The sequence below is a fragment of the Rhyacophila brunnea genome, unplaced genomic scaffold, assembly GCF_057557595.1.
Source record: "Rhyacophila brunnea isolate RB1 unplaced genomic scaffold, BYU_Rbru_1.0 scaffold_5, whole genome shotgun sequence".
Classification (NCBI taxonomy): Eukaryota; Metazoa; Arthropoda; class Insecta; order Trichoptera; family Rhyacophilidae; genus Rhyacophila; species Rhyacophila brunnea.
The window spans coordinates 10,472,083-10,498,655 of record NW_028233170.1 but is presented as its reverse complement, the minus strand read 5'-3'; the positions used below and the strand labels follow the sequence as shown (position 1 = coordinate 10,498,655).

Here is a 26,573-nt window from a genome sequence, read left to right as displayed (position 1 = left end):
GTTATGACATGTCTTTTAGTATACATAACACATTCTCTTCTGAAAAGTTGCTGTACGTACATGGTGTTTTACGTTAAGTGATTATGCCTTACTGTATATATGAAAAATGTTAGTCTAGCAATGATTCATTTTAATATTTCAGATGAATAATAATCGCATTTCTGTTTTATAATAATTAAACTGACCAAAGTATAAATGAAACCTGAAGTATAAACAAAGCCAGCATGGTTATTCTAACATATCACTCCAAAATCAATAAAAGAAAGTGATAAAAATGTCGTATTTAGGCAGTTAATTATCCCAGGAAGTAGACTGTCAGGCATGATATTTTTTAACACGACTACATTAACCGCACACTGTCAAATGTTGTTGGGTTCAGTTAACACGTCTTATTTGATTCCAAATGCATCCCATTAGAATCTCCAATTGAGGCATTTGGAATTAAGTAAGACGCAGTGACGTGTGTTAACAAATTATTGTAGATAATAGCCTTATTTATGAAATTGCTCTGAGTGATATCCGTGTTATTTTGGACCGATAAAAATAACAGAAACGTGTTACCTATTTAGAATACCCCTCCCCTGCTGATGAAATGGTAATAATCTAATATTGTTGTTGAAGCTGAATGGTGTTTGTAAATATTTTACCTTTATGTACAAGTTATCACGTATTGTACTTCTATACATAATGTACAAGTTATTTCTTACACAAGTTGCAGTATGTGTAGTCTGAAGAATCCATTCTAAATCATTATATTGTTATATCTTGCTGTTACAATTCATATCCTAAAATTATTCATAGTTTTGAAATACCATTTTTAAATTGATGACTGAAAAAATAAACTATAATATAACTAGTTGACATATTTCTAGTTGGAACATTTTTTTTTCACTAGTTTCCAATTTTAATTGCTTAGTCGAATCATTTTAGGAGATATTTGTGTGAGGTTACTGGAATATCACTCCCATTAAAAACATGAGCTTGCTTAATGAAAATTCTCACTTTATAATAAATCAAACAATTGTATTTGTTTGCATTTTTCAAGCTTATTTGTTATACTTACTATTACCATGTAATCCATAATATTATTTAATTACCTAAATTGTAAAGAGCCAGTACCTAATTATAACAATTTGAAATTACATATTTTCGATAATGTCAAAGTATACAACAGAATTATATTTGAGTCTCAATTTTATTTAATTTTCAGAAATCACTATTAAGTAACACTATCTTTTATACCTGCAATGATAAACGTTAAGTATTTTTATTGTAAGTTAAATATCAAATAATTGTTACATAATATTTTACTGATTTACATGTTAAGCCTTAAACAATTTTTGTCTTATTTTTAATTTAGGATTATTGCACTGTAAAAAAATACTCCGTACGCTTTATTATACAAATGTTATATTCATTCTAACTATTCCACAAAGTTTATCCACAGGCTTAGTAATTTTTATTAATTTTGACAAATTTGTCATTGATTTGATCACATCAATGCATTAACATCATTAACAAAATCGTAACAAGTGATATATTTGACTTTTCTTTCATTACAATATAATAATATGTAAAAATCGAAATATCAATCATTGTATAAATAAACTAATTAATTTTAAACTAGAATCTACCAAGCCCGAGATGCATAGACTAAAATAGAATGACAGCTTCGAAACTCTTAAACTAATGATGCAATATCGCTTTTTGCAATAATCATTGTTGCCAGTCTGATTATACCTTTCCCTATTAACTATTAGGTAAATCATTATTTTTTAATTGCTATAAAATGCAATGTAGAAACATTTCTCAATATAAATTCAATAATCATAAATTAATAATATTAATACTATTGACCGAAGGTACTTGATGGAATTTGAATTTAAATTCTAGATTCAATTCATTAGAACATAAATTAATAATTAACCCAATGCTTACGGGCCCTTTCAATTAATTTTTTAATTAACGTGTTAATTTGCATTTGAAAAGCAATTAGCAAAAACACAATTTTGTACGGCCCGTAAGCATTGGGTTAATATAAACTATAACAATTGAATTGTTGCTTAATCAATGGTTAACTGAATTAATTTACATCATCATTTATGGCACTAACAACCCTTGGTGGGTTTTGGTCTCCTTCAAAAACTTCCTCCATCCTGGATGATCCAGCGCCGAATCTCTCCAATTGCTTTGACCGAGCATTTTTAAGTCTCCCATGGCACAGTCCAGCCATCTCAATTTCGGCTGTCCAGGTGTTCTCTTGCCATCGAAGGTTGTGTACATATCCTGCCTCGCCGGTATATATCCTCCATGCACGTGGCCGATTTAATTTACCTATTGCGGGTATAGTAAACTTCATAAGACAGTAGTTTTTATTAACATGGCAATTTTAATAATATGGCGCCTGTTTACGTTAAGATGTTACAGGCTAGTCTTTCACAACATTCAATTTTTTTTATCTAATTTCTGGTTAAAAATTTTAGATTATCAGATTAAATGTTGGGCGCATACGTCATTAGTATCAATGCGCAGGTTTTTTTACGTATGTTACGTCGTAGCATCAGTCATAGTGAATGTTAATTAGCCGATAAATGGTAATATAGCATATAGCGATTTGTGACATACTATGCATCTCAGCCTAAGTAAATTCGTATATATCTTGATCAATTTTTGATTCTTAAAGATATGACTTGTGGACAATCAATAACACCATTTATATCTTATTATAATCATTACTGAATCTACCCTTACGCCTTGTTCTTGTGACAAATTGTGTTGTTGGAGAAAATATAATCATTTGCATAATACAGTTAATGCATTTTATATTATTGTATTATTTGCTTATTTTAATCATTTATTATTAAATTGTATAGAAATAATATTTTCTCACTTGATTATGAATTTTAAATTTTGATTTTTTATGGAATTTTGAATGAATTGATTATGTTTTCGACAAATTACTGTACAAAGTGTGCAGCAAATATATATTATATACTTAACAGTATTTAGAAGGTGCATGAGAATCTTTAAATGCTACCGTCCAATCAAGACTTAACTGTTTATTAATAAATGCATTTTTAGTAGATTGCATACTAATCTCACTGCAAGCACTGATTTCATTACACTTTTATGCGTTATATTATATTACTGTATGTATAGGGATCCCTTTCAGAATAAAATCTGTGACAGGGTTGGGGGTTTACTTTAGTATAACCTGAAGGACATATCAATTCAATTGTTATTTTAAAATTTGCCTGAATAAAACTTATTTTAAGATAGGTACTTATTATTATCATCATCTGTTAAAATACTTTCATAATATCAGACAAAAATTATTATTATGTTCTTAAAAAGTCCTAGACATTGGAATTAGGAAAGTCTATTAAAATATTCAAAGGAAGGAGAGGTACCTTCAATTAGATTCAAACTTTTACTGTCTATGGAACGGTTTCAATGTATCTTTAAATGTCACCTCATTTTTGTGGAATAAATGTATTGGACATCTGGGATCCCTATATATGTATCACTATTGTATTATGTTATCTTTAAAGATATTATCATCACTGATTTTTATATAGAGCTAGTGTTTACATGAATATAGACAGCTATGTTGGGTATACACAGACACATTTGAGTCAGTGTATCGCATTTTCATTATGAAAAAGAAAATTTATAGAAAATCAATTTAATTATGCAACTATGAAAATAAATTGAAATTTATTCAGTTTAAAAAAACGTATGGGTTTTTGTTAAAATTGTGTATAAATTTGGCAAGTAATATAAAGACAAGTATTAATACTGAATGGTATGTATGACTGGCCCAGATAGGGAGGTGTTCTATAAGTTGGTTTCTAACCTTTTATATAAGATGACACCAATAGCAAAAGTGGTATGTATAGATTGCCCATACAGCTAAACACAGTTTAGTATTAAAATTATCCATGTAATATATATTTATTCTGGTATTGAAAAAACATTTTAATCATAATTTATATTGCTTGTATTGTCACCAACCCAACATGAAACTTGGTAGCAGAAGGGTTCATGCAAAAGTGACAATAATATTTTTGTTGATGTGACACGATATTTTAATTGGCAACTAATTGTTATAAAAAACATTATTTTATTATATTAGTAAGTGTACAATAGGTATGCATGATTCTAAAATTCTTGTAACTGCTGTGTTGTGTTGAATTTGAATTATATTGGTTGCTTGTGTATTAGATTCATACATACCAATTATTATTTAATACTTGCCATTTCATGATTAACGTAACTATTGGTTTTGCCATTTAGTCACTATTTGAAAACAATATAAATAAATTATTGATAGAGGAAAGAGTAAATAACCAATGTACAAGATGATTCAATATTATGAATGTCGGTGTTGCCCAACATTATATTATTGATATTGTATTACGTCATATACTTAAGTATTTTTGTATAACACATTTACAATATTACATATTGTTTATTTTTTAAAAAACCACGATGAAAGTGTCGGCACAACCAAATTATGTAATTCTATTAATGGAAATCTTTTTAAAATGTTAAGTCTTTAAAATTAAAACATTATATTTAAATATCAAACACTATGGGGCATTAATATTAGCCCTATAAATCGAACATGCTCACCGTGTTTATCTGTTACCAAACGGAGATAATCTACTAATTTGTAGCTACGTCAATCACAATGTGGTTGAAAATCATTGATATTCTAAAAGCACATGTAAGAGAGATGAACTAGTTGAACTTCTGTACTGAAATACTCAATCAAACATAGATGTGTGGGTTGGTTTCATGTGGATGAATTGAGCTATTTTACGTTATAACTGCATCAATGAATGGAGGACCAATTTTTTCAATTAGATGTGTATTGTTTAGTCTTGTACGGCCCCACAAGGGGGGCTGACAAGGGCTATAGCCCGGGGCCTGTGCATAGAGGGGTCCCGGTGTGGCAAGTTGGCCAGTTAAGTGAGACACACTAGAAATTTTCTGATTAGTAAAACTATTATACTTAAAAAAATGTTGCAATTCAATGCGATATGATGATTGATATACTTAAATGATATTTCAAGTGTAGAAATTTAGGTACAAGTCTGTTATCCTGGACACAGCGGCAAACACATTTTGAAAATAGCTGATATACTGGATTATTTGTTACTGGCCTGGGTGCCCATTTCAGGATGTGGGGGCCATGAAACCCGGCCTTAATCATTATTAAATCATTTGGAATGGGTTTTATTTTAATTAATATTGACTGATGTTACATATTCAAAGTTAATGATAATATTCGGAAATTATGCCAAAGGCTCCCTCCGAGAAATTTTGGCGAAAATTAGTTAGAATTTAATTTTTAGCATCTTGAAGTCGGAAGAAGTTAGCAAATTATTCTGTGATAAAGTTATGACTATTTTTTTGGTAAAGCGTTGGTCAAAAATATTACCATGAAACCAATTAATAGGTATCTATTCATTATTTCAATTTGCTCTCATGTAAAGTTTCATATTGTTGATATGGGTTAGCATCCTTGATGTACTACAATTTCACGTTCAATAATAATTGGTGAATGACAATTTATTGATTTATTCCAACTCATAACCTAAGGAACTAGGCCAATATATAGTTTCACTAAAGATACATTTTATTAAACCCTCTTTTTTATGCTTTTAAGTATATTTTAATAACAAATAACTGAGTCATCTTCATGATATTATTTTACAATTATGTATTGTTGGGAAGATTGGAATTTTTATAATTCTTATGTATTATTTTTAATGGCTATTATTTGAATTGTGTATTATTATTTCTAATATTATTTTTCTGACCTTTTTTACTGTACTAACCTAGTCTTGTATCTCATATTTCTTATATTTAATTGCACTCTTGAGAATAAAAAATATTAAAAAGTCTTTTTCCCTGTCATTCTTGCCATTGTTTTATTAAATTCAACTTCTCCAGTTTATTTTTAGTCCATGGTATATTAGCATTATTTCTCTTTAAAATTCATATAGTTGCCGCATTAAATAGGTAGATTAAAAAAATAAAAATTATTGTATTTTTTGTAAGCAAGATGATCAGAGAATGAAAATATCTAAAAACTCTTCAACTATTATTATCTGTACGTAATTTAAATGTTATTTCTTCTGAATGGTTTATCACTTAAAAAGTTTTATGTATGTTTCAATTTTACTTCTGAATAATATATTAAGCTATAAACAAAACAGTTTTACTTTATTATATCTGTCACCCCAATAGTGTATTAATTAGCTCTTCTTCATTGTGCCGGGTCTTTGATTGCGGCAATGTGTTATATTCCAACCTACAGTGAGGTTGTGACCCATAATACAATTCATGATATATGACATCACCGAACAAGATCCTCACATATTATGGTTGCATGCCGCGAATAATTGCTCATTTTCAGCTGTCACAAAGTTGCCAAAACTTACTTTAAAATGACTGTCTCAACTCAACTTTAATTGTACATACATTATTGTAATTCGCCGATCACAGTTCACTGTCAGCCGTCATACCGGAAAGAGATGGCCATATAGTATTGCATACTCAATAACATTAATTTCGTGTTTGTAACTTGATCGTGTTGACTGTTGACGCTTGATTCGATCGGTTCATTATAAACGCTTTGTTGCTAGTGTTATGTAACAATAATTATAAACAAACCAAAAAATATCTATACAGTCTTCCCTCATGAGGAGTAGCTTGGTATCAGCCGGACAAATGCCACGTCCCACTAAATTTCATATAGATTTTTGAGGTTGAAGTTTGTATATAATATTAAAAACAAAACATGTTAGCGAAGATAGCGGATTGAGCTAGAATCTATTTAAAATATGGCTGCCGGCCTTATGGCAGTGTGCTACTGTCATTCTAAAATAGAGGGTTTGTCAGTTTTTTTCAAAAAAGTATTTTCCAATTATTAATTTTAATTGACTGAAATGGACTAGTAATGTTCGAAAGCGTGTAGCTAATCCCAGCGAGTAGAAAAGACATTAAAGTCTCCATAAACATAATTATTCATTTTTAAACATTCTATGTTTTCTTATTTGTTCATAAAAAGAATTTTTGAACTACCCTGAAATTTTAATAAATAAAAAACTTACATGCTTGTCCGTATCACAAACGGACGAACGCCATAATCTCTATCAAAAGCAGGTAAGTATTTTTGATATTTACAAAATTGATATCTTGTATATACATATTTAATTTGATTCTGTACCTCCAAACATTATTCACGTTTTTTCTCATATACTATATGAAATGCAGAACTACCTCTTCTATAAATTTTCGTAGATGGCTCATGTCCCACTTTGATACTCGTGTACTTATATAATGTTACTTTAATTAAAGGCCAATGGAAACTACTGGAGATGACATTTTTTAGACAAGTTGCTGATTGTATGTAATAGGGTATTATTTTTGTTTTGTATTATTATAATTAAGTCAGACAGCCTTCATCTTCATCATGTACTTATCAAATTTATGTTATCAAACGGAAAACAGGACACACCACGTGTAGTCATACGCGGATGCAAGGTTAATTTGAATATAATTTCATATACATATTGTCGCTATAGGATTTGTTTCCCGAATATCCATTTTTGTCGAAATCGACATTTTAATGCAGTTCAATTTCTTTTATCGAACTCTACCGAAATCATTTATAAAAACAATATATTTTTATCTACGAACAGATATTTTTTTAAAAAACCCGAATACGCCATGTTAAGTTACAATTACTCGGTGGTGTTCTCCCGAATGTCAAACTATTCGTACCTGAATATCCAAGTTAATTTCGGTCGAAATAAATCTCTGGCTCAGTTTTTATTTCCCGAATATGACTTTTAGCCAATCAAACCGCGCTGACGCCGTGCATCTCGCTCCCACATTCACGCTGTCTAGCTCTAAAACAATCACGCCCACTTTCATATTTTTCGGCCGTCCGGAGGCCTCTTTCAAATTTCGTCTTATTGATATTGTTTTTAAAGTTACTATTGTTTTAATAGTGAATTCATCAAATTTGAAGAGATCATTAATAGCTGATACATCACCAGTTCGCCCTGAACTTATAGTAAAGTTATGGAAGTGAGTATTTTAACCTAAATAACTGCATTTTGTTTTGATAAATGACACAGAATCCCAACGGTTATATGAATTCTACAGTATGACCCGGCAACTACTATGACGTTAAAAATAATTATTATTTCAAATTATTATTAATCAAACATTGTTTGTCTTTATTTTACTTTTAATCTAGGTATTTCTATGAAAATAAAGGCGATGCTATTATTTATTTTTGAATGCGCTGATAGTTAATTTAATTTTATATGTATGTTAGTAACTATTTATTTGGTGAATATTATATACTTAGGATATTGGTACCTACCTAATATTAGCAGCCAATGGTAATTAATTTATAGATGCTATTATTTTGTGTTGTCATTCCAATAGTAAATATATAATATTTATTTGGTGGTTTGTAATAAGTTTAATTGTTAATTATAGAAATATATAGATATAATATATACATAGATTTTTTTTTTGGAAAAAGTATTAATATAAAATTGTTAGCGAGTACGAGTAAGTACCATCATAAAATATTGGAGAAATCCGTGACGTCGGTTAGTAATTGAAGTAGTAAATACCTACTTTTATTTAATAAACAAAAAACGATCGCCGATAGTCGCTTGATTTTGAAGAATACTGATGGGCAGGTATTAAAAGGCCAATAGTTAAAGTTTGTCGTCATAAGTATGTCACCTCGTAGCATAGTGGATAATTCGTGGACTGGGTCGTAAACCCAGGAGATGCAGGGACGATTCCTGCTGGGTGTCTTACTTTTTTCCAAAAAGATTTTTTCTATTGGTTATAATATATTTTCTCAGAAGTGATTTTAAAAATGATGTATGTTCAATTATTAGAATGGTACATTCTTAAATCTTGTGAATTATTCGTTCAATAAAAAAATAGTTAATTACTTAAAAACTATTTTATTAGGTACTTAATCCGAAAAAGCGATTCTTCGGTGATTACGATCATTAAGTATTTAAATAGTAGAAGTAATTATTAACAATTATCGTGTAAATAAATATAACATTTGAGGCGCGTACTTTTTGACCACTCAGTAATCTGTAGGCCCTGCAGGAATACGCTACGGTCATAAATCCCGAACGTCCTTGTTTAGTCCCGAATATCCATTATTCTGAGAGAACGCTAAAAATTTCCCGAATATCCACAGTAAGTACTTGTAAATAAAACGTATTTTCTGTGCATTTAATGATTTATACCAGTATATTATTCTTGGAATCTATTCTTAGATAATGTTGCAATCATACAGTGTAGAAAGAATGATTGATACATCTACTGATATTTAAATATACGACAATGAAATTTGTTTTTCGTCTCCTGTAAAATTGACATTTGGTCTATTCGGGAAACAAATCCTATAGCGACGATATGTACCTCAACACGATTTTGGGTGAATCTTCTCAAAAATAGGAATTGTCGGTCGTGACTCCAGGAATGACTCAAAAGAAAAGTGACACGATCGAGGGGCAATTTTATTGTGGCAGACTGTCGGCCTGAGAATCTCCCAATGTAATTTGGGCTTTAGACCTTCTTACTATAATCACCAGTCACCATTGAAAAAGATGGCAAGACGGCTTCATGGATTCAGAAATCATCAACACATTGTCAGGAAGCGCATAAAAAAAACTAACTCTTAATCATAACACTGTTATTTATTAGTATTCAATATTGAAAAAATCATTTACACGTGATACGTCATTTATTTCAAATGAATAACAAACATTCTTATCTTTTATAATGAACAAGCACTCATATTTAACAAGATTCTTAAAATTATTTGTGTTTGGCCGCCGGTCCGTCCCCCCCGCCGCCCGCCTTTCGCTTTCTGTTGTAGTGTTGCTTGTGGTTGCCTTTGTGGTGGTGCTGCTGCTTCTGTCGTCTCTTCACCAATTCGCTGGCCATCTCGTCCAGGAACTGCTTCTCTTCATCGCCCTCCAACACCACGCAGGTCAGTTCTGACTCTTCAATTTTCACTTTTCCATCGGTGCACTTTTCAAAGACTCCTTTGGCAGTGTTCTCCTTCTGCAGTCGAATCCAAGCTTTTCCATCTTCCATTTTGACAAACGCCACTTCGCCTCCTGCAACCATAGTTATAATTATACCAACATCACATACAGATCATGCTAGTTGAAATAAGTGAGTTATATGAAACAACTTTGTTTCTTCCATTAACATTTCACGATGCATCCAAGACCTCTCACTCACTGTCGACTGGTCTCTGGTAACAGGAAAATGTGGCTAGTTATCACATGCTGATTTTCTTTCTTCTGTCTATCGGTTGCTGTCAATCTGGTTGTCAGAGACTGGTCGACAGTGTATTGGGAGGTCTTATTTAAAAACTGATTAGTCAGACATATGGTCAAAATCTAACAAAACTTACGTAGATATTCTATGTGCAGTTTTACTCAATTATACATTACATAATTTATTTAGGCAAATCGCTTTAAATAATCATTTTTTAACAATTTTTTGTAAGCTTTTGGGTCATTTTAGAAGTTATAGATTATTAAATGTGAAATTACACAAAAAATATGTAGGTATATATTTTTTGTTAGGTTTGCCGATATCGGGTTTTGTTATTAGATACATCATTCATAAATGTTATCATTTTAAAGGGATCCTTAGAAAGTGGCATGTACTTTACATTGAAAATGAGTACATAAAAATTACCGACTTCAAAGGATTCATTTTTAACCGTCAGCGGTCAATGAGTTAACAATCATCAATAGTAGATATATGAACAAGTGTTTCAAGTGTGACTGATAATAAGTCCTGCATACCTAAACCAGTGAACGTCTCCTTAATGTGATCGCGGGTCATACTTTCAGGTACTTCAGACAGAACTAGTACAGTTCCTGTGGGTAAAGTGAATGCAGGTTTCTTGTCCTAATGAAAAAAAAATAGAAAAAATCAGTACACATAAATCATTACACAGCAGCAAACGGTAGGCATCAATTTCTTTATAGTCTAATCAAGTAGTTACGTTAAATCAAAATTACATACACAAACGACAGCTATGAAAGTATCAAGAGGGAAACATAGCATCCGCAGTCAGAATTATTACCATCCTTTAACACAATCACTGCTGACCTTTTAATTACCACATTTAAATAACATGTTAATTATATCTAATGGGCAATTGCTCCAAACGCGCCAGTTGCGTTGTTAGCACTAAATGAGTCAAATTTAAATTTCCCAATAATTATTCAAATATTTTTTAATTATTGTAATAAATGGTAAAAGTCAAGAGTAAAAATGACTCATAAATTAATAAGTTTTTTAATTTTTTGTTAAAAATATCAGATGTCAGCTTGTCCTTATGTTACTAGTGTCCAGTTAAATAGCATAATATAGCGAGTTGTGAGATTTCATATATGAGGTGTCTAATTACAAAAAGCGACAAGTCCACAGTTCAATATTTTCGGGAAACAACGTTTTTATGTTTCAAGCTTCAATTATTTGTATTAACGTGAGATTATTTTTTCCCGTTGTATTCTATGTCGAAATTAGAACCAAATGGCAATTTGTTTCAGCCGATAAACTCTTAAATGTAATAAATATAGGCAAAATAAAATTGGACGTAGCGCTACTTGTACCTCACTTTTAAATTTATTCCGCATAAGGCACATATTTCCGTGGCACTGTCATGAGTTTACCAGATGCTATAGCATGGGAGACGCCCTTTTCAATATTGAACGTTCCCTTATTGGTTGACTTGAGCGCGAAATCAACGAAGCTTTTTAAATATTATGAAACACGGACTTGGCGCTTTTTGTAATAAATCGAGACTTGAAACTATTTTTTTTCGTAGGGTTATGTCGTGTTTTGGAATTTATAGATCAATACATATTGTGTAAAATTACACAAAGAATACATGCCTATTTTTTTCTCGATTTTGAACAAATGTGGACTTTTATCGAACTCAAAAGTTTATTCATTACAAATTTTATAATATATTATTTCATAATGTTTGTTTGTGATCAGTAAGCTAGGAGTAAAGTGAAAATTCGTATTATCATCACCGTGTGTTCTTGCACAACGTTTCCGAGTAACATTCAATGTCACCTAAGCCAAACATTATTTTGACATACTCTTCTTTGTTTAGGGTTCGCATTCATACGCCCAACAGTATATTCAAACATAATAATTATCTCTTGGAAAGCTTCTGCACCTGGTCCAAAATGTCGTAAGAGAAAGAACAAAACAGCGAAAACTCAAATACGGCCCTTTACTTAACACCTCACTTTGAAGAAGATATTCAACTTTTAACTGCATCATTTGTCATCGTAGTAGTAGTGCTAATATGCCATGTGTGGTTAGAAATATAATGTGTGTGTTAGTTTATAAAAAAACATTTACCTCTTGCTTTTGTTTCTGCTTTTTGGCATTTTTGCTCTGAGACTCTTCATATGATGCTTTCTTCTCCTCCAAATACTTTGACTGCCACTCCCTCCGCAGTTCGGTTTCGCCGAATTTAACTGATTCCTGATTCATAAAACTCTCTGCGTTCTCTTTCGTCTTGAACGTCACAAATACTGATCCTTTGAAAAGCCACTTTTTCTTAATTTTATCTTGATAACGCCGTAAAATAACATTTTCCGGATTGTTATAGTTTTTGAAAAAGTCCAAGCATGTGTCGACTGTGGTATTTTCGAGCGGAAAACCTTTGGCATATATGGTGCGTGACTGGAGTTCCTTCCGCCTTTCCTCGTTCAGCTCTGGAAGAGGAATTTCTGGTGACCTCCGAATTTTGTTTTTATCCTCACTGATCTGAAAACCAATCAAAAGCATTGGTGTAAGATAAAAGAATAAATAACATGATATGCATAAATTTCATGAAATATCATATGATTACAAATTTGAACAAAAATTGAGGTGAATGGAGATTGAAGACTCTACCCAAATTATTTTCCCATAGTTAAAGTTTACATTGGTTGAGCAAGTGACCAACATCCATTTCTCTTAAAAAACAGACCAAAAACCTCCACTCTGTGGATGATCATGGATTCTCTTGCGATTGAACATGCTCATATAATGTAATGTAATTCTACATTGGAATATACACACAAATTTGTATTTTAAAATTAATAAGTTTTAATTGAATGTATTAATTAATGCCTTACCTCGACCAATTGGTTTTCTGACTTAGCAAGGGCTGCAATGATGACGTCCACATCTGTGGAAAGATTCGAAAGCCTCTTGAATTTGAGCATAGTGGTGAATGGAACCCATCCTTCATCCAACAGAATCTGCTCATTCAAAAACTTATCTCTCGGAAGATTCATATCACCTGCAATAAAATATAATTTGTTCCGGTGATAAGGCAGTCAAAAGGTATTTATACCGGACAATAGCGCCAAACAATAATTAAAAATCCAACCTTTAAATCAAAATTAAAAAAAACAGTAACAAAGCAAAAATATTCCATACAATTTCAATAGAAGTCATAAAAACATCCTAATTCCTCTGCGGCAGTCAAATTCACTACCATCAAATATATGACAGTATGGTTTCTTCAATCTTAATTTTTGCGTAGTAAATTCAATGAGATTTTTTTCCATTATTTTCATGCTGGAAAAAGCACTCATTGCTATACTTTTTTTAGACATGACTCGTCACTGTTCTGGCAGAATAAAATAAGTCGAAAAAATGACATATCGAGTTAGTTATACCAAAATGCTCCTTATTTCAAACTTTACCGTCTGGAAACCTTAATAAATAAACAGTCTTTATTTTAAAGTCATCTTTTTTACGATTACTTAATAAACTCACATGATAGACCATTTCAAACATTTTAACAACTTCAAAGTCAAATTACTCATAACTAGTATTCTCCAGTTAGTGTGTTCTGCAATAACAGAGATGATGACATAATTTTATAATTATTACAATTGCCACTAAATGTGTGAAAAAATTGCTTTGCAAGAAGCCCTGATTAAAACTATGAATCATGGGAAATACAAAACACAAAATAGTATAATTCTCTCTAATTTACAGGAAATCATAATGTGTATTATAGATCTTTTCTACATATTATTCACTCAGCTCACGAAGATACATTCTTCATTATGGGTTTTCTGTCAAATTAAATAGGATTATGAGATAGTATGATGGAGGTAATAAAATAATCTGCAGTGGAAAGAATAACGGGACAGCATGAGGGATGTGACTACACAGCTTTTCCAATGCCAGAGGAGCTATCACCCGGGAATTTGCAGGACTTGAGCATGAGCATGAGCAAATCAATTATGGATCGGAGTAACTAGCACCAAAGATAGAGGAAGCGCGGTTACTATGTAATCGAACAACACACAATGGTCTATCCGCTTGCTGCGTCCAGTTATACCATTGATGAGTTGTTGAAAGCCAATGGCACGGTCATAACATTGGCCAACGGATGGACCGGAAAAGGTTTAGGCACATCTCCCGGACACAACAAAGTAAGAATAAGTAATGTTAACCTTACCAAAATAGTATTCAATCTGGCGAATGATGCTTTCTTCCAGGGATGACACATCTTTGGGCTCAACTTCCTTGCCGTTTTTTGACTCCTCAACTTTCGCTGGAGGCTCTTCAGTAGCAGTTTCCCCACTCATATTGAATGATATAAATTAGTCTGAAAGAAAAGTAAACAAAAAAATATGGATTTTGTCATGATTTTTTGAAAATACATAGTTTTTATTTTTGGTAAATGTGCCGCAGATGCCGTCATGAGATTTCATAACTTTCTTTTGAGACCAAACCAAACCTAACCTACCCCAACCTAATATAATCTTAGTTTGTCATAATGATGCATCAAAATGTATGAAAATTTTAAATTAACAATTAGGATTGGATTGAAAAGCCTATGCGCCGACAGAAAGAGGTAATTATTATAATTGTCTGCATGGAATAAACTGTTTTCGTAAAAAAATAATTATAAAAGCTTATGATGGCATCTGCACCACAATTGCCTTATTTTGGTAATTATGCCGGAGATGTTGTCATGAGTTTTATAATTTTTTTTTAAGAAAACATTTTATTCCATGTAAGTAGACAATTATAATAAATGCCCCTTTCTGTCAGCGCATAGGCTTTTCATTCCGATAATTGTTAATTTAAATTGGTAGAAGACGTGTGTGGGCGAATTGAACATTGTGTTCTGTATGTGACGGCCATGTAATGGGTATAATCGAAACAAGACGTAAAATGTTGTTAAACGATTTAGCTGTATGCTAATATGTCATCAGTGTTATCACTCTCGGAGAAGGCGGTTAATGCATTTAACCAAAAAGTCCATCAATGGTGTATAAAAAAAAACAGCGTGTGCATGATTGAAGTAGCAAACGCCGGTTGATTTTGGGTAATAAATAAGAACGGGGGGTCACGCCAAATTGCAAAATGCGCTTACAACATTGTAGAGACGCAATCAACTTAAAATATCAATAATCATAGGATATCCTTTCGGCAAAGTAAATTTATTAGGATTGCAAAATGACAGATCGACATGACACCGGCAGTATAGGATTTGGTAAAAGTATTTTACAGCATTAACTGACGATTTATTTGTACATACATTCTACAGGTCTATAATGGTATAATTTCTTATTAACCGTTAAAAATATTAAAATTACCTCGACAAAATTATTAAACACGTGTTTCGGGCGGCGAGAACGGTCGTGACAAATATATTGTTTATGTTAAACTAGTTTAATCTTAATCTATGGTTAAATTGTCTTTGATCAATGCATAGATATATCAATGTTTTGTTGAAGTACAAAAAATCTAGAGCGCATTTTTAAAAAAAAATATAAAACGAGGTGATTTGGAATAAAAGTGTGGTCAATAAACCTTCACCTAATATTGTGATAATACTGTAGGAATATTTTTATCATTGACTTATCACATTGTGAGATGAATCAATGAGCCAGTTTGTTTTTCCTATTTTTGAATACCTAATTTATTTGTCTTGTGCCATCTGTGTTCACGAGTGATGGCCGAGCGTTTTAATAAGCTACACTTTTTATTCGAAGCACGTATATTTTATAGAATGTTATTAAATTTGTGCGTACAAAAACCAATCGAATAAAAGTTCTTCTACCATGCTGAAAAAATATATTTGCTCCTTCCGTGCCTATGAATAGTCTATTACCAAATATGATTGTTTTTGGTAAACTTCACAACATTTTTTTTAAAGTATCTATGACCAAATTCACACACGCTGTCATCAATAATATAACCTCAATTCCAAATCATAATAAGCTGTCAAATTAAAATATTGTTTATGTGTCATAGTTTATTAGAACAATAAATAGATGCATACATATAATTTCCAAAAATTTGATTCAAGTTCAAAATGGGAGTTCTAGGGTTAACCACATTTATTAACAACAATAGCAAACGATTGCTTGATGATCATCTGTTGTGTGACAGTTCACTTGTCATTGATGGGAATAGTTTGGCTGTCCAACTTTATCAGTCCGTATCACAGTGTAATTCTGCATTCGGCGGCGACTATGATGAATATGCTAAAACAATCAAATCTTTTTTTAAATACATGTCGAAATGCAAAATAAATACATACGTTGTTATGGATGGTGGTTATGAAGACAGAAGAATGAAGACTGTTCTTAAACGTCTACGTTGCAGAATAGTTGATGCTTCTCGTCTGAACCCAAAGAATCAGTCGCAATATTTAGTCATGCCGCTTATGATGAAGGATGTGTTTATCGAAGTCCTCGTTTCCTTGGGTGTCAAGTATACTGTGTGCGAATATGAAGCCGATCATGAAATTGCCGCAGTTGCCAGGTACCTTAAATGTCCTGTTCTCAGTTACGATTCAGATTTTTTCATCTATAATGTTATATATATACCCTTTCCATCGTTAAGCTTAAAACCGGTGCCATTGGAAAATAGAGATAAAAAAGCATTTGGTCTAAAATGCAAAGTTTTCAGATTCGATAATTTTCTGAAAAGATTTGGCTTAAATGAAGATCTTGTGCCATTAATTGGAACTTTATTGGGCAATGATTATGTTCAACGCAGTGTTTTCTCGAAGTTCTATCATAACCTAAGATTACCAAAATTAAAGTCGAGAAACGAAGGTCAATGCAGAATCACTGGTGTCATCGAATGGTTAAAAAATGAAACATTTGAAACAGCAAATGAGAAAATTCTAAGCCGATTTAAAATAACTGAAAGGAATCGAATAAAGAAACTTTTATCCATATCGTGTACTAGCTACACAAGAACAAATTGTATGGCTTTGAATGATTTAGGATTAGCAAAAACTCCTATATCACCTTTGGATGATTTACATCAATTGTCTGAAGTACTCGATACGGAAGAAGATATCGAAGCTTCAGTTGATGATAGCATATCAGATTCAAGTATAAGATCGGAAGACAGTGAAAATCCTGAAAATGAAGTAGTAATAAATGAAAACAAGCCACCATGGCTTATGGAAATATTGAAGAGAGGAGAAATATCAGCCAGATATTTTGATTTATTACACATGTCACTTTATATTGGATCTTCACAAATTCAAGACATTTCTAAAGTTGATGCCGACGTATGTGCATGGCCTATAATAAGATTTTCGTTTGACATAATGTTTGGTTTCGATAAACGAAAAATGTTTTTTGAGGGCCGTAAAAACTCTTCTACTAAACGAAGTACAGTCAACTTTTCTGGCTATATTCCTGAAGGGTTTGATATCAATGAGTCATCTCCACGTCAGTCATTATTTTTTAGTTTTTTACAACAAACACTTGACAAAACCACAATAAGAGAAATTTCTAACGTTCCGAATAAATGTCAATTATTTGCGTTGACTGTTATATGGTTGAAAAAATCCACTGTCAACGAAACCAATCCATCTGATGCTCATATCTATTCACTTCTTATGTGTTTTATCATGATGTCTATAATCAGAGCGAAAATTGGTCTCAATGAAACCTATTTTCGTTTTAATTCCAAATATTCTGAAAAATTAAAAGAATGGAGCGAATTAAGTAAGGAATGTACTGTGATTGAAACCCAAGGGCTTCTCGAAAAGAAAGTTTTGTATCATGATTGTATGTTGGCAGCCAGTAAATTGCTGAAGTACTTTGATGTCGATAAAAAACTATTAAATAGTCCAAGGATGTTTAAACATCAATATTTACATTTCTTTGCACAATTTCAAAGTTGCCTTCAACAGTTTGGTTATTTGAATATTATAACATCCAAGCCGCTGACTCCTTGTAGTATAAGTAACGCCTATAATGGCACATTTATTTATAATTTTTATGTTAATTTAAGGTCACGTGATAATCCTGGAGCATATATTTATCAATTATTAAAGTGTTCACCAACTGTACTAAATTATTTTATAAGCTTGGCTAATTGTGTTGGTTGTGGAATTGTTTTACCTGAAAATCAAACTAACTAGATAGAAAATAGCAACTACCATATTATTGCATCAATTATAAGACATTACAAGGAGTAGATTTACTCGTCTGTCCCTTATTTATATTAAAAAGTCATAAGACGTTTTTGAAGTTAGTATGGTTTATTAAAGTTTACTATGACAATACAGTGAGTGTGAGTCAGGGTATGGACCTAATAGGTTGAGCAAGTGGCTGACATCCATTTCTCATAAAAACAAAAATCTGTTAATACAAACCTCTACTCTGTGGAGGCCCATATGATCCTATTAGGATCGGACATGGTCGTAAAAAAAAACAGCATATCCATTTTTATTGATCAAGCAAGGCTAATATAATGAACTAGGCAAGCTAGATACTAGATTGAGTTGAACTTAATGATAACTGAAAGTCAAATACTTCTTTATATAGGTGAACAGGCAAACCCTTCTTTGCCTCTCGCGTGATAATGATGCTGTGCCATATAATGGGGGCACGACAGCCGAGTGAGTGAATCCATTGTCATTTTATGGATTTTATCTTTGTTATGAAGTTTTTGATTTGTTTTGATGATTTATTTTAATTTTATTGTTGGTAGGTATTGAAAAATAAGATGTCTCATAATCGAAGCGATATGGTATTTAAAAAAAATGTAAATAGAAAAGCAGGTTACAGTATCCCATGAATGTAGAACATATTATATAATAACTACAAATGTAGAATAAATAAATGCAAAGATTTGATTATTATTTTTTATCTAACATAATAATGGTCTTCTGACATATTACGTAACTCAAAAAGGTAAATATTATATTTTTTTAGATATAGTTGTAATGTTAATTTTGTAACATAAATTGTTTATTATATTATCTATGTAACAAATATATTACTATAATATAAACCTTTACTGACAATTATTTGTAATAATTTATTTTTGCGTAAAGCCTGCAAACCCATGTGGTACAAAGAGAACTTGTAGACTGGTGATGGCTGATAATAACGGGAGTGTAATATTAATGAACATCATTGATTCTACAATCCGGTGCAGTTCTTGGCTACCTCTAGGATGTCCTTTTAGTATTCATGATAGGGGGGACAAATGAAGCAGAGAGAGTTATAGTTAATATTTATTTTGCTAATTGGAATTGTGTAGATACGGCTTAAATCAAGAACTGGTAATGAAAGGATCCTCATTGTGCTCTTAATCCAGTGACGTCCTGTGGGCGTAGGCGGGTAATTCATTGCATAGAGGGTGGCGAATGAAGGAACGAATGTAAATATCACAACTTTTGAAAGCAGCGGCTTTCAATGAAGAAGACAATGTTGATCGCTTCATTAAAAAGTAGATATCGACGTCTAAGTTTCAAAAATAATATAAGCATAAAAAAGCCTGACATGACTATTCTAATGGATTTAAAATCCAATGCAATGCTTGTTACAACACATATTGTAATAACAGTTTATTGCCCAGACAAAAGTTTCAAAATAGTGATTAAATTATCATTTTTTGAGAGTAGGTTTCGTGGAAATGCTCTAATTATGTATATGATGATATTTGATGATAAATTTGAAGATGTGTAGATAGCCAAAAATAAATAGTGAATTTTCAGACTACATACTTGAAACTAAAAATAAAAAGAGCCAGCATTTTAAGTTTGCCTAGGGACTTCACTGCTTTAATCGACTCGTCTCTACAATCTAGATAACTATTAACTCGTAAGTTTCATCTTATTATCTAGTGTAATTGTGTAAATTTAAATAAATTATGATTTCTTTTAACGTTTTATATAAAATATGAGTAGGTATGCAATTCATTAAAAAGTCGTTTTTGGCACAGTTTTTTTACATCCTGCTGACAGGTTGATTTGAATTTTAAATTTAGTTTATGGATGTTTCAGCAGTATTTTTCATATAATCATTTTTTAATTTGAAAATTCACAAGTGAATTATGGGAATGTGTCTGTGAAATGGGAAATTTTAGGCGTTGAGAAGGAAATTAGAAATTGTATTTGGCAACAGATACGTGAGGGGTAAATGTCTTAGGTATAACTATATATTTTTTTGATGAAATAACTTAATATTGGATCAGTGGTGCCACGCAGTCCAAGAAATTACAGTACATGTTGTCATCTGTTGAAAATGTTTAGGTTTTTGTTTCTCACAAAACAAATAACGTAGATTTTGAGAAATTCCAAGACCTTTCTTTATTCAGGTAGGTACCTCTTCTGCCTAAAAATGCTTTCCGGCAAATTCAATAAATTTCATTTAAATCAAAGCATAGATAAGAAATCAAAGTCATGGGCTTTTTTTAGGTACATCTTTCGAACAACTTTTTTTTATTGGCTTACCAAATTTTATTCTATTACAAAATCATAGTAGGTACTTAGCACCAATTTTTAGTAGGGAGATATTGATATTTTAATAAGTACTTTCAGCGTATTTTTAATGTCGAAATTAATTTTCTAAGATAAATAATACTATAATATATAATACTATAATATTTTTAACGATTTTCTAAATTACTTATAGTATTTTGGACGAACTGTACCTTTTTAATATCGTACATAGTACGGGGACCAAATTTGAAAAAGTAGTGATGATATCGTTGGACGGTAAGAATTTAATGTTAAAAAAAGAATAATCGAAAAATCTTGAAAACTGCCAAAATGGTGGCCATCTCAAAATTGACTATCTTTATTTTTTTACCCTTCAATCAGTTAAAAAGTTCACCAGCATTCTATTCAACTTGTCAGCATGATTTTTACGTAAAATTGCAGTAGGTACAGCTTGGACCCCAGCGTTTATTTTTCATATATCATGGTTGTACGTTGTAATACGGATTGGGATAACTATACCTACATTACAGTTAATCAGGTAAAAGATCAATAGTGATGTAAGTATTTTTTCCTATCCCGGAATCCTGCAATCAAGAAAAGATCTAATATAATATTATTATCTCTCCCTCCTTTCGTTCCTTCAGTAATAAAACGAAAAGGCCTTGCCGCCTCATTTAAAATATTGTCACTATGATGGCGAAATGGAATGAATTCGGTGCGGTTGAAGGAACGCGTTGGTCCGAGGCGCTGACAGGTTTGGAGCCCCACTTAGGAAAATCTTGCTTGTACGATAAACCGACATTAGTCATGTCGCCAAGGTTTATATTAATCTTTCATTGATATTTTACATTTTAATAACACGGTTGTGGAAAATGCGAATTTATAAGATGTTCATACTTTATGCGAAGCAACCAATCCGTCTGCTTTATGTGAAACTAGAAACACCTTAGAATAAAATCTATAATATTTAATAAATAAAAATATAATGTTGTTTACTAAATAACTTACCGACAAGTAAAAATTTTGAAAAATAAAGTAATTTTCCATAAATTTAATGTTGAGAAAATGAATGTTGAATAATAAGTGGGTAGTCAGATATCACCATACAGCAGGGTTGGTGAACCTTTTTACGTACGCGTGTCAACATTTCTCAAATATTATTTTTCAACTGTCTGACGTGCCGAACAGTTTTTCATTGAGAAAAATGAAAATAGTTTTAAGAATTCTATAAATAAGTTTAAAAATTACAATTTAGTTCTTGAGATTCTATCTTTCACCATGTTTCTAGCCGAATGCATATCTTTTTTTCTTTGAATAATTTTTCCTTGTTTTCAATATTTGATTTGAAGAGATCGTGGGAGCATTTTAACAAAGCTTCTTTCATTATATGAAATAAATTATAATATTCCCATTCACTGAACGGTTTTCCATTTTTAGCGATTATGTTAGAGGGAATAAAGCAGCTGTTATATTTGAATAACTGCGGATAAATTTCATTAGATTTATTGATTTTTGAACATTTTTATTAATAAAACCTAAAAAAATACGAATTGCTATGTCTCATTATTTTTTAATATGCATATTAAATTAGTATATTATCCATTTGTATTTTTTTAAAATTCTTATTTAAGTAATTTAAATGTTTTTGTCTTCAAATTAAAACATTCGCGTGCCATGCTAAATCATAGCCATAGGTTCGCCATCACTGCCATACAGTACTTATATAATATTATCTATAGGTACCTGCGTATTGAAATAGCAATTTAGTTGGATATATTTAAATATTTCACAAAATAGGCAATTTTGGAAGAAAATCATGCGAAAGTTAATCCTGTGATTTTACAATTTTCAACTAATCAAAAGGATTATGGGTTCGCGAACCGTAGATAAAAGTAATGTAATATGGCGAATGAGTGTCAATACTTTAATATTATTTTGATTGGTTGGATTCTGTATTGTCATAATGGTCCTAAAGTATTTTTTTAAATGTAGTAGGTACCTGTCTAATTTATGACAGACATTTGTATACAGTGGCGTCCCGCGGGGGTAGGTCACGTGTTGATTAGAGGCTACACATTATAAAGGACGTTGAATGAAGGAACAAATACAAATATTAGAATAGAATTAAAAATAAAAGTGCTACTAAACTAATGCTATTAATTTACTTCACTTCCACAGACTTCTGGCCATTGACCGTCAATAAATTTCGTAGATATTTATTTTGATATATATTTTAAGTCGTATAATTTTTTTGTAATGAGCGCACGTAAATGCGTTCGTGGACACGTTGTTGACATTCCCTGGTATACAACGTCGGCGTTTTCCAAACGTAATACGCCCCCCTTGATGATAATATCATAATTTAAAAAAAATATTGACCCCTGGTTTAAGCACTTAAAAGCAAACGACATGATATGTAATACATATTATTTAATTTATTGTGATGAGAGTGAATAAGGCACAGCCTGGAATAAATGCTGGTTTGCATTTACTATATGAGTAAAATGGTTATAGCCGGGATTTGAGATTATTGCCAATGGATATAATTTATTCATTTTTCACATTATCACGACATAAAACATAATATCAGTATTGGCCAATATCGATTAGGTTTACTTGTACTAATGAAATAGGTAGTCTAAAATGTAAAAAAAATATATCTATGTTTTGATCAGATAAGTAGGTACCTAATGTGGATTGCGAAAAAAAATTTTTTTTTAGATAGAGTTTTCATGAGATGTTGTTTTGGGACTGTATCGATTACCTGAAAGCATTAAATAAGCTACTTTGGCATAACTATTACTACATCTGGCACTGAATAAATAAATGTATTAAAAAAAATCCATTTTCATAATAAGACAGCTACATACAAACGTAATAAGCGCGTAATTGATTTTTAATGATTATAATCCACATTTTTTTATAAACCGAGAGCGCATTTTCGTCCGGTACCTAAGTTGTTTTTTATCAACTACAACTACATAGTGAAAGTAAAATTTTTATTCAATGAATGCGGTAAGCAATATAGCCGACAGCCGTACGTCTTATTTGGTCAATAGTTTGTGTTTTACTGCTGAGCAGACAGCACATTATTATCGTTATCACGAACAATTTCATCGCAGCGACTGTTTTAAATGAAAAAATAAAAACAAAACATTTACATTATTTTTTAAATAATTATTGTGAATACGTTCAATAGAATGTCTAAAAAAAGCCGATAGTACAATCGGTTAGTGGAAAAACAAACAAAATGTTTTGGTTTATCGTTGTGGTGTTAGCTGTGTTTGGAGTTTTGGGAATTTTGTGGAAATTGGGAGATTCAATTTGGTCGATTAGCCAATTGGCGGTCTCTTATCTGAGGCCGTTTTTCCAGCCGGGAGAAGAGCAATCCTTGCAGAATAAATTCGGCTCATGGGCAGGTAAAATATCGATTCAATTCTTACTAAGCCTACTATACATACAGAGTAGGGTACGAATGGGGCGAAGTATAAGGGGTGACATGAGTTATCAATGCAACTTTATTACCTATTATAGTCCCCTATTTATGGTTACAATACATGTTTTTAATATAACCATGTAATACTAATTATTTATATTATTTTGAGTAACTGCCAATTCGTTGTTTATTAGAGAATAATATAATTGTGAGCGTATTGGTACGTTTATCAAAAAAAAAACAACATAATCTTACTAATTCAAGATGGGTACAAAGTTTGAAAATGATTCTTTGAATAAATATTTACGATTCAATTATCGTGAGTTTGGTACTTTATTCACATGTAATAAATACATTTTTTTATTTTATAACGAAGGTATAACGTCATGTAAGATAACACTAGTTAAAAAATGTGTCAATGTCACAATAATAATATTATACCTACTAATCGGTCCTGGATTTAATTTTAATAATTATATAAGGTTATTTCCTTAATAACGCACGTTGCCAAAGTGTCGCCCCTAGGCAAACGTAAAAAGTCATCCCCTTTTATTTTTAATCTAAAATTGTATACGAAGTTGTACCTATCTACTTATTTTATACTTAATCTTAAATAGATAAATGCAACAGAAATCTTGGAAAATCACATAAGTACATACCAATTACTGGGGATTGGAACATTTCTAAGAAATCTACTCTCAAACAGCAGTAGTTTGAGGTAAATGGAGGTTTGCGACGCTTACACGTTTGGAGGCCCCCTTGTGATTTTCTTAAAAGCAAGATTCGGTACTTTCTAACAAAGTGTCCGTATCGTCTATCACTGCTTTCAAACGTTGTAATGATGCTTTCGTTCCTTATTTTGCCGCCCCTATGCAACGCATGGACTGCCTGCTCTCATATGACGTCAATGTGCAGCCCAGTGTTACCAAACGGCGGTCCTAAGAAATAACTCTAATATTACAACTAATTAAAAACACGAAACAAGGTTACTGTTCACATTCTCGAAAGTCTAAATCCTAAATGTCAATAATACAGTCTGACTCTGAGGTCAATAGTATTATTTTAAAAGCGTATATTATTATTTTCTTAATTATACACGTTTTAATATTTTTTGGGTATACCTACTCCGCCCCTGATAATGTCTACTCATTTTTACAACGCTACAATACTGCCCTTCCAAGGAAGAAGGCAGTAACTCACAAAATTTGTGAAATTGAGTTATGAATGCCATCCGTTAGGTAATTTTAAAAGCTATATATTCTGCTCACTTTAAAATCAGAATTGTCACTAAAATAACATTAAAATCCTTAGTGAAAAAATGGACATCTGCTAAAATAATACAAATTTCTTAGCTAAAAGCCAGTAATTGCACCTATTTATTGCAGTTACTGCTTGTTTATTATTACATTATTTGTATTTTAACATCCTACTTATAAAAATTATCACCGTTTTTTTATTAATTCACAGTACTAAAGTTAGAAAAAAACCACATTATGTCATTTATCTCGAAAGTGTGTGAGACTCAGTTATTGCCTTCTTCCTAAGAAGGGCAGAATATCCTGGATATTGTATGCACGTACGGAGAAAAGACCTAGTAGCTACATATTATTATAAACTGAAGGGGCGAATCGTATTACAGTTGCGACATAGTACTGTACATTTGTACTCGATTTTCTTTAACTCTCAATTTTCATAAAACGAGAAGCCGTTTATAATGAGGCATTCGTGAAATATAATATCCAGTTTATTCTTACAATCATTCATACACATCACTGGACATCAGTTTTAAAATTCTAAAACGTATTGTTTTAACAGTTGATTATTTTTAAACTTTTACAGCTAGACTCAAATCGCAATGTATTGATTAATAAATTTTACACACGCACCGGTTAAAATGATTCGTTACATTAAAAAACTAAAAGTTTGATGTTGGCATCAAAAGTTTTGAAAATAGAACACACATTTCGCGTGACGATAGAATTGTCTGTTGGCAAAGAACGTTCTCTAAAATTTCACTCGCAATTTAATTTACCTCTCAAAAATAATAGTTTTGTTTCAGAATTGAAAACTCGGAAGCATTGTGTGTTATTATTACTACGTTAGCATTTTTTTAAAATTAAACACAATGCCTGGTTTTGTTGATTACTCGTAGGCAATGTGAACTCATTAGTAATTATTATCCTGATTCGAAAGTGAAAGAGAACATGTCTAAAATCGCTGCTTTTCAGTAGAGCCAAAAGAAAATTGAGATTTAGACGGCTCACCTACAGTGTATAGATTGTCACAGTGTGTTCTTCCTTTACTCTC

At 31.5% G+C, this 26,573-nt stretch overlaps 3 protein-coding genes across 3 annotated transcripts in view; 2 read left to right on the top strand and 1 right to left on the bottom strand.

The window, feature by feature from the left end:
* Positions 1-9,742: 9,742 nt before the first annotated feature.
* Positions 9,743-15,772, bottom strand: La (La autoantigen-like). The gene is made up of 6 exons (XM_085955586.1): positions 15,723-15,772; positions 14,576-14,725; positions 13,233-13,399; positions 12,469-12,879; positions 10,890-10,995; positions 9,743-10,187 (listed from the first exon to the last, which is right to left on the bottom strand). The coding sequence occupies exons 2-6, from the start codon at positions 14,703-14,705 to the stop codon at positions 9,883-9,885; spliced, it is 1,119 nt and encodes a 372-aa protein (XP_085811712.1). The 5' UTR covers positions 14,706-14,725; positions 15,723-15,772; the 3' UTR covers positions 9,743-9,882.
* A 336-nt stretch (positions 15,773-16,108) lies between these two features.
* On the top strand, positions 16,109-19,400 carry ast (single-strand DNA endonuclease protein asteroid). The gene has a single exon (XM_085955266.1). The coding sequence runs from the start codon at positions 16,445-16,447 to the stop codon at positions 18,518-18,520; it is 2,076 nt and encodes a 691-aa protein (XP_085811392.1). The 5' UTR covers positions 16,109-16,444; the 3' UTR covers positions 18,521-19,400.
* Positions 19,401-23,811: 4,411 nt separating this feature from the next.
* Positions 23,812-26,573, top strand: part of LOC147066026 (inactive hydroxysteroid dehydrogenase-like protein 1) — a 76,025-nt gene continuing 73,263 nt past the window's right edge. The window contains exon 1 of the mRNA XM_085955585.1: positions 23,812-24,249. Within this exon, the coding sequence (XP_085811711.1) occupies positions 24,081-24,249 (169 nt within the window). The 5' untranslated portion in view covers positions 23,812-24,080. The remainder of the gene's footprint in view (positions 24,250-26,573) is intronic.